General features: G+C 39.6%; 1 protein-coding gene across 1 annotated transcript in view; it reads right to left on the bottom strand.

Annotated features, from left to right (window-relative positions):
• Nucleotides 1-15111, bottom strand: part of Ahi1 (Abelson helper integration site 1) — a 150591-nt gene extending 135480 nt beyond the window's left edge. Inside the window, exons 1-2 of the mRNA XM_038339840.1 lie at nt 14974-15111; nt 794-1263 (exon numbers count right to left, since the gene is read on the bottom strand). Of these exons, the coding sequence (XP_038195768.1) occupies nt 794-1104 (311 nt within the window). The 5' untranslated portion in view covers nt 1105-1263; nt 14974-15111. The remainder of the gene's footprint in view (nt 1-793; nt 1264-14973) is intronic.
• Between the last annotated feature and the right edge of the window lie 667 nt (nt 15112-15778).

The raw sequence follows: 15778 nt of genomic DNA, 5'->3' as shown, positions 1-15778 counted from the left end.
CATGAGGATGGAGGAAATAACTCATTGTTTAGGTAAATGAGGATTGCAGGGGAAAGGATTATGCCACTTGGGAGACATTTATAGTTCTATATAGAGAACTTATAAACTTGAATATAGTCTCAGAAACACTTACCATATATAGGAATATATGTATAAGCATCATACATAAAAATAAACTAAAATATTAAACTGCCAATAGTTATCACCTTTGTAATTGTTCCACAATGAACAAATGTTATTTGTATAACAAGGAAGAAAACATATCCACCCCCAAATCAAAATAAGTTTGTGCATGTATGTGTCTGGGTACAGGGGCTTTCTGAGACAGGGTTTCACCATGGTGCTCTGGTAGGTCTCAAATTCACTATGGAATGTAGGCTGGCCTTGATCTTCAGAATCTCCTGCCTTTGTGTCCAAGTGCATCACATGCATGAAGCACCATGCTCAGCAGGCCTGTTATTTCAAAGTGGGTGTAAGCGGGTAAATGTAGTCAGTTTGGAGCTAGACTGTTGGTGTTCTGGCTGAGCCTCTTACTGGTGCTGGGGCTTATACCACCCAGTTTCTTAGAAAAACAGGATCATCCCATTACTGCTCCTCACAAGGCCATGGTAATGATTTAGTGAGAGAATTCTTGTAAAGCTTCTAGCAATAGCAAAAGTACTGCATAAAGGGTCACAACTGTCCCCTCAGTGGCTATGTTACAAACGCAGCACTAATGTTCTTTGTTACATTATAATTTTCACTCAGAACTGGAAGATGCTAGCGTGTGCTTCTATTTGCCAATGTGAAGTACCTCTGTTCAGGTTTAGATGGGACCGGGACTTTCTTCTTCCTCTTCTTTCTCTTTTCACTGCCCAGGTTGTCATCGTGTAACAGAGTATCTGAAGGAAAGTAAGTCAGCTGCTCTTTTAGTTTCTTTCTTATCTTCTTCTTAATCTCCTTGGCCATTTCTTCAGCCACCTGGAGCTGATAGGCTTCTGCCAGTTCCTCCTTCACTTCCAGTTCAGCCTCTTCTCCTCCTTCATTTGCATTACCGCCTGCCTCTGACTTGGCGCGAACTTCCTGCTGTGCAGAATCCGCGATCTCTGGAGTTTCTTGTTCCATTTCTCTTGTGGTCTGGCTAACTCTGATAGGTATTCTCTTGCTTGCCTTCTTCTACACTAACATTGTCCTCTGAATCTTCAGCTTCTGATCACGTGCTCCTCAGTGCTCTAGCTTATTAGTGTTAATTTCAGTTTCTGAAAGTACTCTTAGGGTAGCAGCCTAGGAGAATACACAAGAAAGACAGTTCAGCATAGTTCAAGTGCTTAAAAGTAAAAATAAAGATTGATGCCCAACACTACTGAGACAATTACTTGGTTTTTTGTTTTGTTTCGTTTTGGATGGAATGGTGCTTCTCTCCATCATTTGATGTGCACTCTCAATTTAGAGTTGCAGACTTAGACTAGAAATCTCTAAAAGTGATTTTAGATTAACTGAGTTAATTAATGTTGATAAGAGTACTTACTTAAGGTCTTTACAGAAATAAATGAATGGTTCAGCTGCTATTTCCTTACTGGTAGAGTAAACCAAAATTTAATTTGGCTAAGATATGTTTGAGAAAACTCATCAGAAAGTTATAGATTATAAAACATTTCAAGTTTCCCAAGGAAAAAATGCACGGGTTATTAATATTGTCTCATAATTATACTCTCAAGCAAATATTATACAGAAAGGCCATCCTGCATTTTTCAACTATATCACTGAAACACTAAATATTAACTAGCAATTCGTGTGACAAATATAAACACATATCATTTTGCTAAATTTATTTAAGATAATTTTTTAATAAAAATAGCAATAGGCTAAAATTCATAAAAGAATGTTACCAGTTAGAAAGTAAATTAGATAAATTCTCTAAGAATTTAAAAATAAACAAGATTACATTGATATTCAGCCATTAAAAATGAAATTCACAGGAAAACGGATGGAACTGAAAAAAATACTGAAGGAGGTAACAGGCCCAGAAAGACAAACTATATGCAAAGCCTAGCTTTGAATTATTACATCTGTGTGTTTGAGTTGGAGCATCTGTAGAGGTCAGGAAGCAAGAAAGATACCACAGTGTCAGGAGAGGTGTTAAGGATGCAATTGTGTACCTACAGGAGAGAAGACAGTAACACATGTGGGGAAATACTAGACACATGAGAGAAAGATGTGGGGAGAGGACAGAGTTAACAAGAACTCAGCTAAGTTTGTATGAAAAAGCCATGTAGAAATCTATTACTCTGGCCCTGGAGGAGAACCATCTCATTCTTAAACCAATATGCATTCTAATGCTTATCCTTATACACACAGAGAAGTATGCTCTCCCTCCTTATCAAGGCTCCTTTTTGCAGCAGTTAGAAACCATTATAGAAATCTACAATTGGTCAAATGACGAGAACAACTGGCTATACAACCCTTACACCTAAGGCTCGTGCACATCACAGGAGGGAAGAAAAGGCTGTAAGAGCCAGGGTCAAGGACATCTGCTTTGATATTCTTCTATATATGACAGGGAAGCTCAAGAAACCTCAAGAACACAACTGTCTAAGCAGGATCAGCACAATGAAAATACTAGTTAATAAGAGGGACAATCAGTTTTCTCTAGGGATGAGGCCCCTGACAGGTTATCTAAATCCAATCTCAATGAGTCAACCCTAAACTCATATACATATGAGCAACAGACTCAGTGCGCGTGAGCACACACACACACACACACACACACACACACACACAAACACACACACACGAGGAAATAGCACATTTAGTTTTTTATATCTTATTTCAGGAGCAAAATGTTTTATTTAAAATAGTAACATACAAATTAAAAAAAGAAAATTTCAAAGATGAGGCAAAAATAAAAAGGCCATTCAGTTCCAGCAGCCCACTATGGTGAAACATGCTGTTTATCTTTCAGAAACCGTTTTTACTTACAGTTCAGTAACTGAATTTCCACTATGCTGAAATTAAGCATACATAAATTTTTCTTTTTCAATGAATATCAGAAATATAGTATCAATGTGCACAAATTGTGAGGACACTCAGAAGGAAATATATAAGATAACCAAGACTGCAAAATCAGAGACTTATGATCTTAAATAAAAGAAATTCTCAATGAATAAATAAGAACATTTTAAAAGCTTACATAAAAGAGCTAAAATAATATTGTTTCTTAAACTGGTTAAAATCTTTGAACTGTGTTAGAACAGGGTAAAATAAAAACCGGCCCCCTCAGATTAGCCTTCCCAGTTCCTGCAATGTGCTTGTTCATATATTTTCACCTCCCCAATCCTTTAAGATTGTCCCTACCCTCCCAACTTCATGTTCTTTCTCCCCTTAAAACAAAACAAGAGCAACGCAAACCTTGAAGACAAATTTGGGTTGGATGACTACCCTTGAGCATGGAGCCTGTCCTGAAATGTGGTTGACATGCCTCTTGAAACCACTGAAGAAAACTGCTCCCACTTCTAGAAGCTATCAATTGTGAGTACCTTTTCGGCTAGGGGTGGGCTTCACACCTACTTCTCCTCTGTTCTGGGATTTTGTTTGGCTTGAGCTTATGCAGGTCTTGTGACTCTATGAATGCATACGTGCATCTACCTGCTGTGCCTGGAGGACACTGTTTCCTTAAACATATCTATTAACCCGTGGCTCTTGCTATCTTACCTCCTCTTCTGCATAGATCCTTGAGCCTTGAAAAGAGGGGTATGATATAGACTTTCAATTTAGGGCTGAGCATTCTAAAGTCTCAATCTCTGCACTGACTAGTTGTGGGTCTGTTAATCATCATCTACTGAAAGAAGCTTCTCTGATCAAAGGTGATATATATGCATATATGACATATGCATATAATACGTCATGATATGTCATTTTATTAATATATTCACTTAGCAGAATAACAGTAGTCTGTTTTTGCTCTAAGGCCCATGACCTATTTTGCTTCAGTTTCTTGGCATCATTGACAATGTCAGGTATGGGCTCCATATCATAGTGGACCTTAAATCCAACCAAAAAGTGGTTGATTATTCCCACAACATTCTTGTTACTATTGCATCAGTGGATGTACCTTGCAGATAGGTTATTATTATAACTCTGAAGGTTCATAGCTGGGTGAGACTGATGATTACTTTTTTACTCTGGTAATGTGTACAGCACCTGCCAGCACAATAAAGGCTAGACAATATGGGTAAAATCTCAAATAGAGTACCAGCCTCTCTCCATATTCTTTAAATCAAGTATGTGGTGTCTTCAGCAATAGGCAATTGCCACTAATTGGTGGAGTACAACCAATAGCCTTGGCTAAAACCTATAAAGTTTGTGGGTTCCTAAGGAATCCCACGGATCTATTTCTTTGTGTGTATGTTCATGCCAGGTGGTGCACATACATGTATAGGTGTATATGTAGAGGCAGGAAGACATCAGGTGTCATTTCTCAGTACCAACCACATGTTTTTTAAAACACAATCTCTCACTACCTTGAAACTTCTTGAAGAAGCTAACCTAACAAGAAAACAATGGAAGGCAGACCCAGTGTAGTCCAGCTAGGATTATAAACACATTTCAACTATTTGTCTTAACATGGGCGTTGGTGGTTGCACTCAGGTCCTCGTGTGTGCAAGGCAAACACTTTACTGAATCATTTCCTAGCCCTCTTTGAGCATGTTGTGGTTATTATGTTCTGTATAGACATCCAATTGTTCCAGGACCTTTTGTTGAGATTATCCTTTTCTTCACTGATAATTTTGCCAATTTTATAATGAAGCAACTGACCTCCCCAGGGATAAAGTATGTTCTTAGCTATGAGCAAGACCCTGATTTTCAACCATTAATTAAAGGGAAAGAAGGTAAGGTTAAACTTTCATAATAATAAGTCTCTGTGTTGTTATTTGGGAGCTGGCTGGTAGGACTGATAAAGACTCTTTACACCTAACATAGTCTTCTTTCTAAGAGGGCTTTTAAGAACACATTCAAATAATTTAAAAGATATACAGTATTCAGGTTATCAATTTTGGGGGAATTTTTTTCCCTTTGAGGTATTCCATCTCATTTACTAAATTTACTGTCAGAGATATTCATACTATTCTTTACACTTTCAAAGTCTATAGGCCTACAGTGAGTCTCTTCTTAGATCCCAAGTACTGGTAATTTGTGCCTCCTCTCCTTTTTCAAAGTCTGGTTAAAATTCATGAAAAAAAGAGTAATTTGCCCAGACCCAGTCAAATGGCTCACTGGAAAAATATGCAAGCTGTCAAACCTGACAACCTCAATTTGATTCCCAGTACCATCATGATAGGAAAGCAAACTCCTACATGTTGTCCTCTGACCTCTACGTACATACCACATATGTGCACTCACAGTAAATGAAAAAATGAATTGTAAAACATAAATGTATTTTTAAAACCAAAAAAGCAAACAATAGAGAAGGCTATGAAATGCCACATTCTAACCAAGATACAGCCACTGCCATCTCAGCCTTATGGGAGCTGAGATTCTAGGCCTGCATGAGACTTGCCCTACAAGAGTCATCCATGGGACCCAACTCCTCACTGCTGAACTATGGGTTAGTAATAGAATCTGGGAGAAGAGGACCATTGCCTTCAGTTATTTGCCCATTGCTGAAGTCCTTAGCTCCAATGGATAGGTTCAAGCTTTGGGTCACACAGATGGTCCTGAAACACTCAGTAAATAACAAAATAAAAATTTAAGTTCGTGGAAAAGATCTGTAGAGAAGGAGGTCTCACGGGTGGGAAGGAGCTATGAGAGGGTGAAGGGAAGATAATTAGAATACATCATACCTGTTTATAAAATTGTTGAATAACAAAGCAATTTAAAATATATTAATATAAAGGTTTATTTCAAATTGTTTCATGTATGCTTCAAATCCCAAACAAGGTCAAATTTAAGGACAACCCCTTGACAGGATGCTAGAAAGGGAACTCCCAGTTATTGGGATATTATATACCTGAAGCATTGAGTCATACTGTATTACTATGATCAAAGACTTATTAACAATATGATTTATAGTGAATATAATTTCTTTGTATAAGGTTCTGTAATAAGAGTAGCTACAGTCACTCACTCAGGCACTGCATATGTGACTGACATACTCTTATCCACATAAAGCAATGGACACCAAGACTTTAATGGGCTGAGTCCCATGTGCTGTTTTCTCTCTGCTGATTTTATTAATCTGTAGCCTTTTGGGCTAACACAATCCAAGTACATTAGCTTTTGAGTACTGTGAATATCTTTAGTAAGTTAGCAAGCTTGAAGCTGGGACCCTGAATATATAAAATAACCATCCTACCACTCCTTTAAAAAGATTTGGATTTACTCTTTTTATTTTCCTCTTCTATTTATTCTGGGATTATTTATCACTGATACTTTTTTGTGAAAGCTTCTATGATGGATCTAAGATATCTTTATTTAACACATTTACTGTATATAATTAGTTTTCGGTTGCAGTGATTAAGTACCATGACCAAGACAACTTAAAGGAGAAAGGGTTTGTTTAGGTTGCCATAGTTCCAGAAAGGATAGAGCAGCATGGCTAGGAAGGCATGAAAGCAGGAGCTTAAGATTGCCTGCCAACCAAGAATCAAAGAATCACATGCTATCCATTCTTCCATCCTTTACATTTTAACCTGTTTTTATTAGAGTGTTTTTATAGTCAATGTATACTTGTAACTTTCTTATCTGCCAGTCTTTAATTCTCCACTTCTTGAATTCTTTTCAGTTGACTTTCATTATTATAAATCATGGGATTCTTGATATGCCAGAGTTCAAACATATTTTCTTCTATTTACTTCTGTTTGTCCTTTTACTTTTTCCTGTTTCATTATTTTTCTATATTTCTCCATACCATCATTGGCTTTTCAGATATCCTTTTAAACAATTACTTCATATTTTATAAAATAAGGCTAACCTATCACCATCTACAGATAATGTCATGTCACATTTTGTGAATGCCTGTGTATGTATACATTGAGGGTAAATACACATGTATGTGCAGTTACCTGTGTGTGAATACATGTTAAGGCCAGAGGTCAACTGTCGATGTCATCATGAAGAATACTATTCACTTCCTTCGAGACAGTGTCTCTCATTGGCCTGGTGCTCAATAAAGCTGGACTGGCTCTCCAGCAAGGCCTAGAGTTCCTCTTTTCTCCATCTCTCCTGATTTCTTATTCTTTCAATATATATTCATACCATGAGAATGTGCCCAGCTTCTTTACAAAACTTTCATCATCTGTATTTTTCCACTTTCATTTTTAAACTTTGTGGCTATTTTGTTTGGTTGTGAAATTTGTACATACATGATCTGTAAAAACACCAAATTTCTTTGTGTGTGTGTGTGTGTGTGTGTGTATGCACGTGTCCATGCACACATGTGCACAAAAATTAACGCTTGTACAGCTGGGTACAGGCACACAGATGCCACAGCATTGGTGTGAGGGTCAGAGGGCACCCTTCCTGTGTCAATCCTTGCCTTTCAGCTTCTCTGAGACAGTCCATCACTGCTGCATAAGCCAGGTGAGCTGGCCTGGGATACTCAAAATTCTCCATTTTCTACCTTCCTTCTCTCTGCAGATACATGCTGGGATTACAGATACTTAAGTGCAAACACTCAAGATATTTAAATTTTGACTTCTACATTTCTTACATTAGTTTCCTTCCCTTAAAAAACAAATATAACCTGAATTCTGATAGCTTTTAAAGTACAACAAACTCTTTTTAAAGTAAGATTTATGTTGCTTAGTTGTTCCAAATTCTAGTATGAAATAAACACTAACTACCCTCACAGGTAAAAATCATAGTTACATGACATTTTCTTTTTTGCATATAGGTTGTTTTGTTTGATCTTTGAAAACTATTTGGTTAAAGGCAGGCCTAGTGGCAAAGGCCTGAAATCCCAGTTATGGAGATTGTTGTTGTTTTTCGAGACAGGGTTTCTCTGTAGCTTTTGGAGCCTGTCTTGGAACGAGCTCTTGTAGACCAGGCTGGCCTCAAACTCACAGAGATCCGCCTGCCTCTGCCTCCCAAGTGCTGGGATTAAAGGCGTGCGCCACCACCGCCCTAGTGGCAAAGGCCGAAAATCCCAGTTATGGGGCTGATGGGTGTGTGTACGGGGAGGGGAGGGGGGAGGGGGGGGGAGAGAGAGAGAGAGAGAGAGAGAGAGAGAGAGAGAGAGAGGGGGGGGGGGGGGGAGATTAGCTGTGGTAAGGTACTTGGCTTAATTAACATTTAAGGCCCAAATGAAAAGCTCAGTTAGTTACTGATTTATTTATTCTTGTTTGAGTTTCCCTCAAAATAAGCTAAATCACTCAGTTCAAAGTGTGTCTCCAACATGAAAGATCATCATTCCTTAAGAATCATTTCTTCTTGCTCTCCAGGCTAAGGACATTAACAAAAGAAATCCCAATTAAAGGCAACCCACTGAATATCTGACATAAAACAGTACTCTATGCTCTTCACAGTTCTGAGTAAAAGCATTTCCTCAACAATGTACAGCGTACACACTTTACTGGTGTGCTGTTTTGGTAGACGGCAAGAGTCAACATGAACCACATACTTTAGGGGTGATGTGGTTCTAATGTGAACTTTATTTATTTATGCTATTTATCATGAAAGACTTACTGACTGATCTCAGTGCCAAACTTGTAATTTTAGCAAAAGCTATAATTTGATGCAGATATTTACATATAATAACCAAATGAACAAAACTCACTGTGATGTCTTCTCCACATTTCCAGATTTATCAAGTATTTTCTTTAGATTTTTAGGGTTTTTTGTTTTTTTCTTTTAAATATTAGACAGTTTGATGCTTTAAGTAAGTCTTCAAAGCCAATTTTAGTTTTAAACTTTGCTCTCAAATATAAATGAAGAACACAAGCAATTTTCCAAACTACTCTTACTATACAATACTATTATTATGTTAAGGATAGTCCTACGTTTTAGCTCTCTAGTTTTATTAAAACAATTCAGCAGTCCCTCTTTCTTCAAGTGATTTTTTAAATATTTGGTGACACAATTCCTCCTGGTACTTCTCTTACCTTTTGGAGACTTTCTCATAAATCCTCCTTTGCTAAGATAACATCTGAAGCACACTAGCACCGCCCTCCATTAGTCATGTGACCTTAGACAGGCTATTTAACCTTTCTATATTTTGTTTTCCTCCAGAGGTGCATGAGAAATAACTAGCATTTGCTTAGCCCCTAGTCAGCAGTGAACACATATTATTTCTTTAAAACAGAAATCAAATCACATTATTCCCCCTGCTTAAAATACCACAGATTTCTCATTCACTTGGGATAAAACAAGTCCTTCACATGTGCCATAGGGTTCTAGACATTCTAACTCAGATTCAAGACCAATGTTCACTTAAATACTGATACCCCAGTTATATTTCCTTTTATAGTTCAGGCAAAATAATCACTCTCATGGGAATGAATCTGCTCTTATTGATACAAGTTTCAATTTTTCAGCTTAATAAATAAGGGCAAAGCTTCTTATTTAAACACTGCACTTAAAAAACCTCAACTGTGTTTTCTGCTTCTCACTTACCAGAGGCCCTTTTCTCTCAGAGTACCTTAACCCATATGGAATACAGATAATTACGTGGCTGCCTGCAGAAACACATTGCCCTTGCCCACTGTACTATGTATCCTTATATCCCTATATTATATTCATGCCACTAACACGAAGTCTGGTGCAGAGGAAGTAGCTGATAAATATTTTTTCTTTTGTCTAAGATCTGTTTTTATTCATGTGTATGTATGTGTGTCTGCATATGGACATATGCCTTATGTGTGTTCAGACGAGAGGCAAGAGGATTTTTCACAAATTAAGGGTAGCAAAGTGCATATAGCGATTTGCAGGCCTGTCAAGGTTCTGCCTTAATAAACCCTGCCTTAATAAAAAACAAAGAAAAAGAAAAAGAAAGGAATAGATGTGGGATGAATAGACTTATGGAAAACCGACAACGCTCACTAAGTTAAGAATTTTTATGGCTACTTTCATGCTTTATTGATAGGGTTAAATAGCTAGAGTACAAACCAAACTGAAAATAGTTATTTCTATCTCTATATATTATTTGACTAATTACATCTACTTTGTTTTTCTGCTATAGAATTTATTAAATTAAAGCAAACTTAAAATGAACACATAAAACATGAATTTGTGGATTTCGTCAATGTCTTACCAGTAGATATCTACCAGCTTTATGTCAAGAGCTGGTGAATAGGGGTCCAACTGTTGACTAAGTCAGAACCCTACAGAAACAGATGGCTAATCTGTAATACAGAACATCCAAATAGAACTCCCAGAACATCTTGCACTTGAGATTGTGCTACAGTGTGTTCACTACACCATCAGGTTTATTCTAAGTTTCTGTTCTCTTACACCCAATCTTCCATGAAGGGCTGCAGGACATTTGAATTAGTTTAGGATCCGATATAGGTTAAGCAAGCTGCATTATATTTTGAATAAACTATTTTCAAAAAAAAATGAGAAAAGCATCAAACATGCTCCCTTTGTATGCTAAACTTCTAAACTATTTTAGTAAGGATGCCTTAACAGGCTTTGAAGAAATCAACCTGTCAAGAGGACACACTTATTACACATAGTAGACATAAGCTTCAGGGAAGATGCCCTGTTGCCATGATAAATCACTGAACCAAGTCAACCTGGAGGAGGAAAGGGTGGATTGGGCTTACATTTGCACATCATAGTCCATCGTGAAGGAAAATCAGGGCAGGATATCCAAGGCAGGAACCTAGAGGTGGGAACTGAAGCAGAGATCACAGAGGAACACTGCTTACTGGCTTGCTCTCCATTGCTTGCTCAACTTGTTTCGAATATAACTCAGGACCACCCACAGTGGGCTGGGCCCTTCCCGTATCACTCATTGATCAAGAAATATCCAACAGCTACGCCCAAGGACGATCCAATGGGGGGCAATTCCTCAATGCTATTTCTTTCAAGGTGATCAGTTTTGGTGTCAATTGACAAAAGTTAACCAGCAGAGTAACATTTATGGATAATGATTTTAAGTATGCCCGTGTATGGCATTAAAATTATGTGACAAACAGAAAAGCTTAGTACGAGCATTTGTACCATTTTCTCTAATGAATACCTTATGTGTTTGTGTCAAAGCTATTGAAACCATGGATAAACTCAACACGTATCTTCCCAAACCTGCCCATTTTATTTAAGAATGGGGACATGTATCTGCAATGAAATACCATTCCTTCATCAGAATACAACATTCTATTTTCAAGAATGAAACTGGAGGTGAGGTAATATGAGAAAATGAGGGAAGGAGAGAGGAAAGAAAATGAAAACAGAAACATATTTTGTTACTGACTCAGGCTTATTAGTTAATGGTCAATGTTTTCCAGGCATCCTCATCCTTGTTCCTTGGGAGAGAAAGAGAATACTAAAAAGTAAAGAATGATTATATAAATGAATCTACTTAAACACATGCAGCGAAAACCACTATATTTTTGTTGCTAAAGGTGCTGTTTATTCTTTAAGGAGATACAGACCTAATAAACCTGGTCACCTACTTTCTTTTTTTAAAAAAAAAAAATCTTAGTTTTTGAGTTTCCATCTATAGACAGATGAGATAGACAGATAAACAAATAAGGAATTTTAGTTCTCTCACCTGCATTCCCACCCACACACACTGGAACCCTTCTCCCTACTAAATCCCTCCAATTTTCAGGTCTCTGTGTGTGACTCACTGAATTTAAGTAAGGTTGATTGTAGAAAGCAAGAGTGGACAATCATTTGCTGGAGCTTGGGTAACTTCTCAGTGACTACACTGCTGAAGTAAATGACACTCTCGTGCGCAGTAACCATATTCTTGCCAGTTATCCCTAACGCGGGGAGGAAGCAGGAGGCGGGGGGGGGGGGGGGGGGGCTGTCCACGAGAAAATGTTGAGGGGTCTGTTAACCACAGGAGCAGTGAGCTCATGAATTTAAGTTATCTCACACCCAGAAGACATTACTCCTCAGCACAACCCATCCATCCACTCTTCTGTGTTGCTGCCCGAGCCTGCGGGCGGTGACGATACAGGTTGTTCTAGAGCTGAGCACTCAGCAGTCACTCACCCTCAGCATTGTTCCTGTCATCTACTCTCTAATCCACACCAAATCACAAGAGACAGAGGCTGCAAGGCCAGTGTGATCAGACCCTTGGTCACACCCTTGCCCTTGAAGAGAACGTTTAGTATTTTAGAAACACTACGTAACTAGTACAGGAGTGTAGGAGAATCCAGGGTGGTTTCTTCCGTGTCTCTAGAACTAGAATAAGCGGGACAACAGCATTAGCTATAATATGATGCAACTACTATAACAGAACAGCTTTAAACCCAAGTCCTAGTATTAGGTTTCCATGACTACCTGTGTGACATTAGACACTCCTTCACCTCCTTATTTGTAAACTTTGCCTGACAGTGCTTACTCACAGTTCTATGGGTTATTCTAGCAGTTAAATGACTTACCACAGTGCATTAAACAAGTACCAATAAATAGTAGGTCCACTTACAACAGGAAAATTCTTATGGGAACATACTGACTGGGCAGCTGAGCACTCTAAGGCAACCCCAAGCATCGAAACAGTTATCACTCCTGGGTTCAAATCCTGGTTTCATCTGTCAGAAGACTAATACCTGTGGACCTCCATTTCCTAATTTTTCAAAGAAACAAAAGTGAACCTTTCATAAGATTTTATAAAAAAATAAATGAGAAAATACAAGCAACACACTTGGTATAATATTTGTCACGTAGCAAGCTTTCAAATATATGCACATATAGCACTAATACAGCCATCATAACATTGTTTAATAAAAATATGCATAATATTATGTTTAGTAAGCAGTAGAATGTATTAAGCCAGTATGAGGCTGCAGATTGGGCATCACCTATATATATGATAGTTTTCAGTAACATAAAATACCAAAAGGTTTAACTCTGGAATCCACAAAATAAAAAGAATTCGAGGAAAATGTTTTTTTAAAAAAAAACTGAGAAAAGGGAATGTTAGAGAAAATAATCTGTACTATGAGGTGGTTAAAAGATGCTACAAATTTGAATGATGCCTACTAGGTTACAATCAGGAAGCCACATGTGCCACAGCTGTTTAAAGAAAGCTGACGGCCACAGAGTAAGCAATGTGAATATGGGAGAGACATGTAGATAAATTCTTTCTAGAATTTTCTTCCACCTCAGAAGGACAAAACCGTCTTGAAAGGATTTGACTTTCTTTGGTTGCCATGGAGAGGGGAGCTGAGGGGAAGCTCAATGGTGGAAGCCTGTTACGCATCTGTAAGATCCTGAATTTGATACCAGCACCCCCAAAATTCTCCCACTTTCCATCTGTGTAAAATGTTCTGTTCTGTAGCACACCCCCAACACAACCACACACCACACACACACCACACACAAACACACTACACTACACGGCTAGCCTCTGGGAGGGCCAGCTCTTGCCTCATTTAAAAAAAAAAAGCTTGTTAACAATGATTCTAGTACCATTCTGTGATTACTGATAAATGGCTTTGAATGAGGTATGCATTTCACTAGGCCTTGTCTATTTTATATGCCCAACATCTTAAAAATGGCACCTACTTGTTTGAAAAGGAGAAAAAGAAATTGCAAAAAAAAAAAAACAGAATTACACATTGCAGGTACTCAGTAAATCGTTATGTCCAGTTAAAACAACTAAAAAAGAAAATACATGACTATTAAATATATATTATCTAGTATTATTTGATATTTTGAGGCACAACTGATAAACACTAATATTTAATGATAACGCAGAAAATATATTACAGAAATAATCATCTTTTAATGTTAAGGTATAGTACAGAAAAACGTATTTATAGTATCACCAAAATTTAAGGTTAGGTTTAATAAAACATCTCTGAATTTTGTGTTTATGATTTTATAAAACAATTCTTTGATTTTAAAAATTATCATACATGATATTAGATGTCATTATACCATTATTTTAGACTTCCCCATTCGAAGAAGCTTTACAGGAGCCTCTAAGAGAGACTACGCAGAAAAAATTAACGGGATTACGTTCCCTCCCTCCTTTGAAAAACATGGAGTATACGCCTACACATCAAGACAAGAAAAAGGCATACGCACTTGATGATTCGCTCTTTAACAAAATTTCAAAGCAAAGAAAAAAAAGCAACAGAATTTGTTTGCATAATTCAACCAATAAATCAGTGATAGTCCTCATAAATAGTGATATTCTAAATATTGTTAAAAAAAATCTTTACATTTGAATGTTTCAGATATTCTAAAATTTCCCCCATCTTCCTCTAAGTCTTCTCCAGAAAGCTCAAACAATAATTTATGCAACAGGTGAAAAACTTGTTAGCATCTTTTTCTACGAAAAAAAAAAGGAGACGGAAACGTTTCCGCGAATGTTTTGCAGTAACCAAAAAAGGCAGAGCAAAGCATTTGGTAGGTTTTTAAGTAGCCTCCGTGTGGGGGCGGGGGGGGTCGTATACTGAAATGACCTTATCGATATAATCTGACTCTACAAATAGAACCCATCGATCAGCCTTCTTAGATGTAATTAAGAGAGCACGTCACTTGGCTGTCATCTAAAGGGAAGAGACTTGGTGCGCATCAACGTGAGAAGCTTTTTTAACCCGAACTGGGAGAGGAAGAGGCTGCATCCCCTCCATACGGAGCACCATGCCGGGGCAGCCTGGACCAGGAGAGCGGGAGAAGTAGCAGAACGTAGCTCGCAGCCGATCCCTCGGCCGCGCGCGGGGCAAAAGCCGAGCTCGACCTGCAAGCGCAGAGCTGCCCGCGCCACCGGGCCCGGGCCTCCAGCAGCCCCCCCTCGCCGCCCCCGAGAGGCTGGGCCTGGCGAGCGCCCGCACCCCGGCTCCCGCCACAGGCGCGCCCCGCGGGGATACTCACGGAGAGGAGCGCGCAGCGCGGCCTGTCCCGCCCGAGCGACAGCCCGGCAGTACGAAGCGGCTCCCCGCGACCGACGAGGGAGAGAGACGGCCCCTCGGCCGCCTCCACCGCTGGCGACGCGCACTTTGAAGAGTGGGCCCGGTGGCCGCAGTTGCGGACTGTGCGCCGCCCGCTGACGTCAGGCCTGCCTCTGCCGCCGTTACCTAGGTAACCCGGTCGGAGGGCCCGAGGTCTCCTCTGGGCCGCGGCCCCGCCCCCCTCCCGAGTGCTGCCGAGCACCGTCGGCCGCTCGTGCCCGCGGGCTCTCGGGATCCGGCGGGCACGCGCTCCGGCCCGGGTGCACGCGCGTGGGGGCCGAGGTTCCGTCCGTGGAGCCGGAAGCCGGTCGCGAGGGCTCCTTCTCTCCGCAGGACAACATGCCTACTGTGTTCGCGGGAGAGGGGCGGGAGAAGCGCCATGATTCAGGACTCAAAGGAGTGTGGGGAGAAGTAGAGGCGGAAGCCGACAGGGTCGCGCCCAGCTTAGAAACATAATTGAATGAATGAATGCATGCTGCTTGCATGTAGTGCGGCTCAGAAAGAGCTTGTCACCCCCTACGCAGTCGCGCCACATAATGAAACGTGTTTTTAAGTGTGAATGAAGAGCCCCACTACCCCCGTTCGCAGGGAGGACGGATTCACAGTTCCACTGGCGCCTGGCGCCTTAGACTGAGTTGAAAACCAGAATTAAGAACGTCAACATTTTCCAAACGCCCACTCCCCCTTTGTTCATTTTTGGTCAGGCGCCATCTTTGGTTGTGAGTCAC

The sequence above is a fragment of the Arvicola amphibius genome, chromosome 8 (genome assembly GCF_903992535.2).
Source record: "Arvicola amphibius chromosome 8, mArvAmp1.2, whole genome shotgun sequence".
Taxonomy (NCBI): domain Eukaryota; kingdom Metazoa; phylum Chordata; class Mammalia; order Rodentia; family Cricetidae; genus Arvicola; species Arvicola amphibius.
Note: the sequence above shows the minus strand (reverse complement) of the source record. Positions and strands in the feature narration are given on the sequence as shown.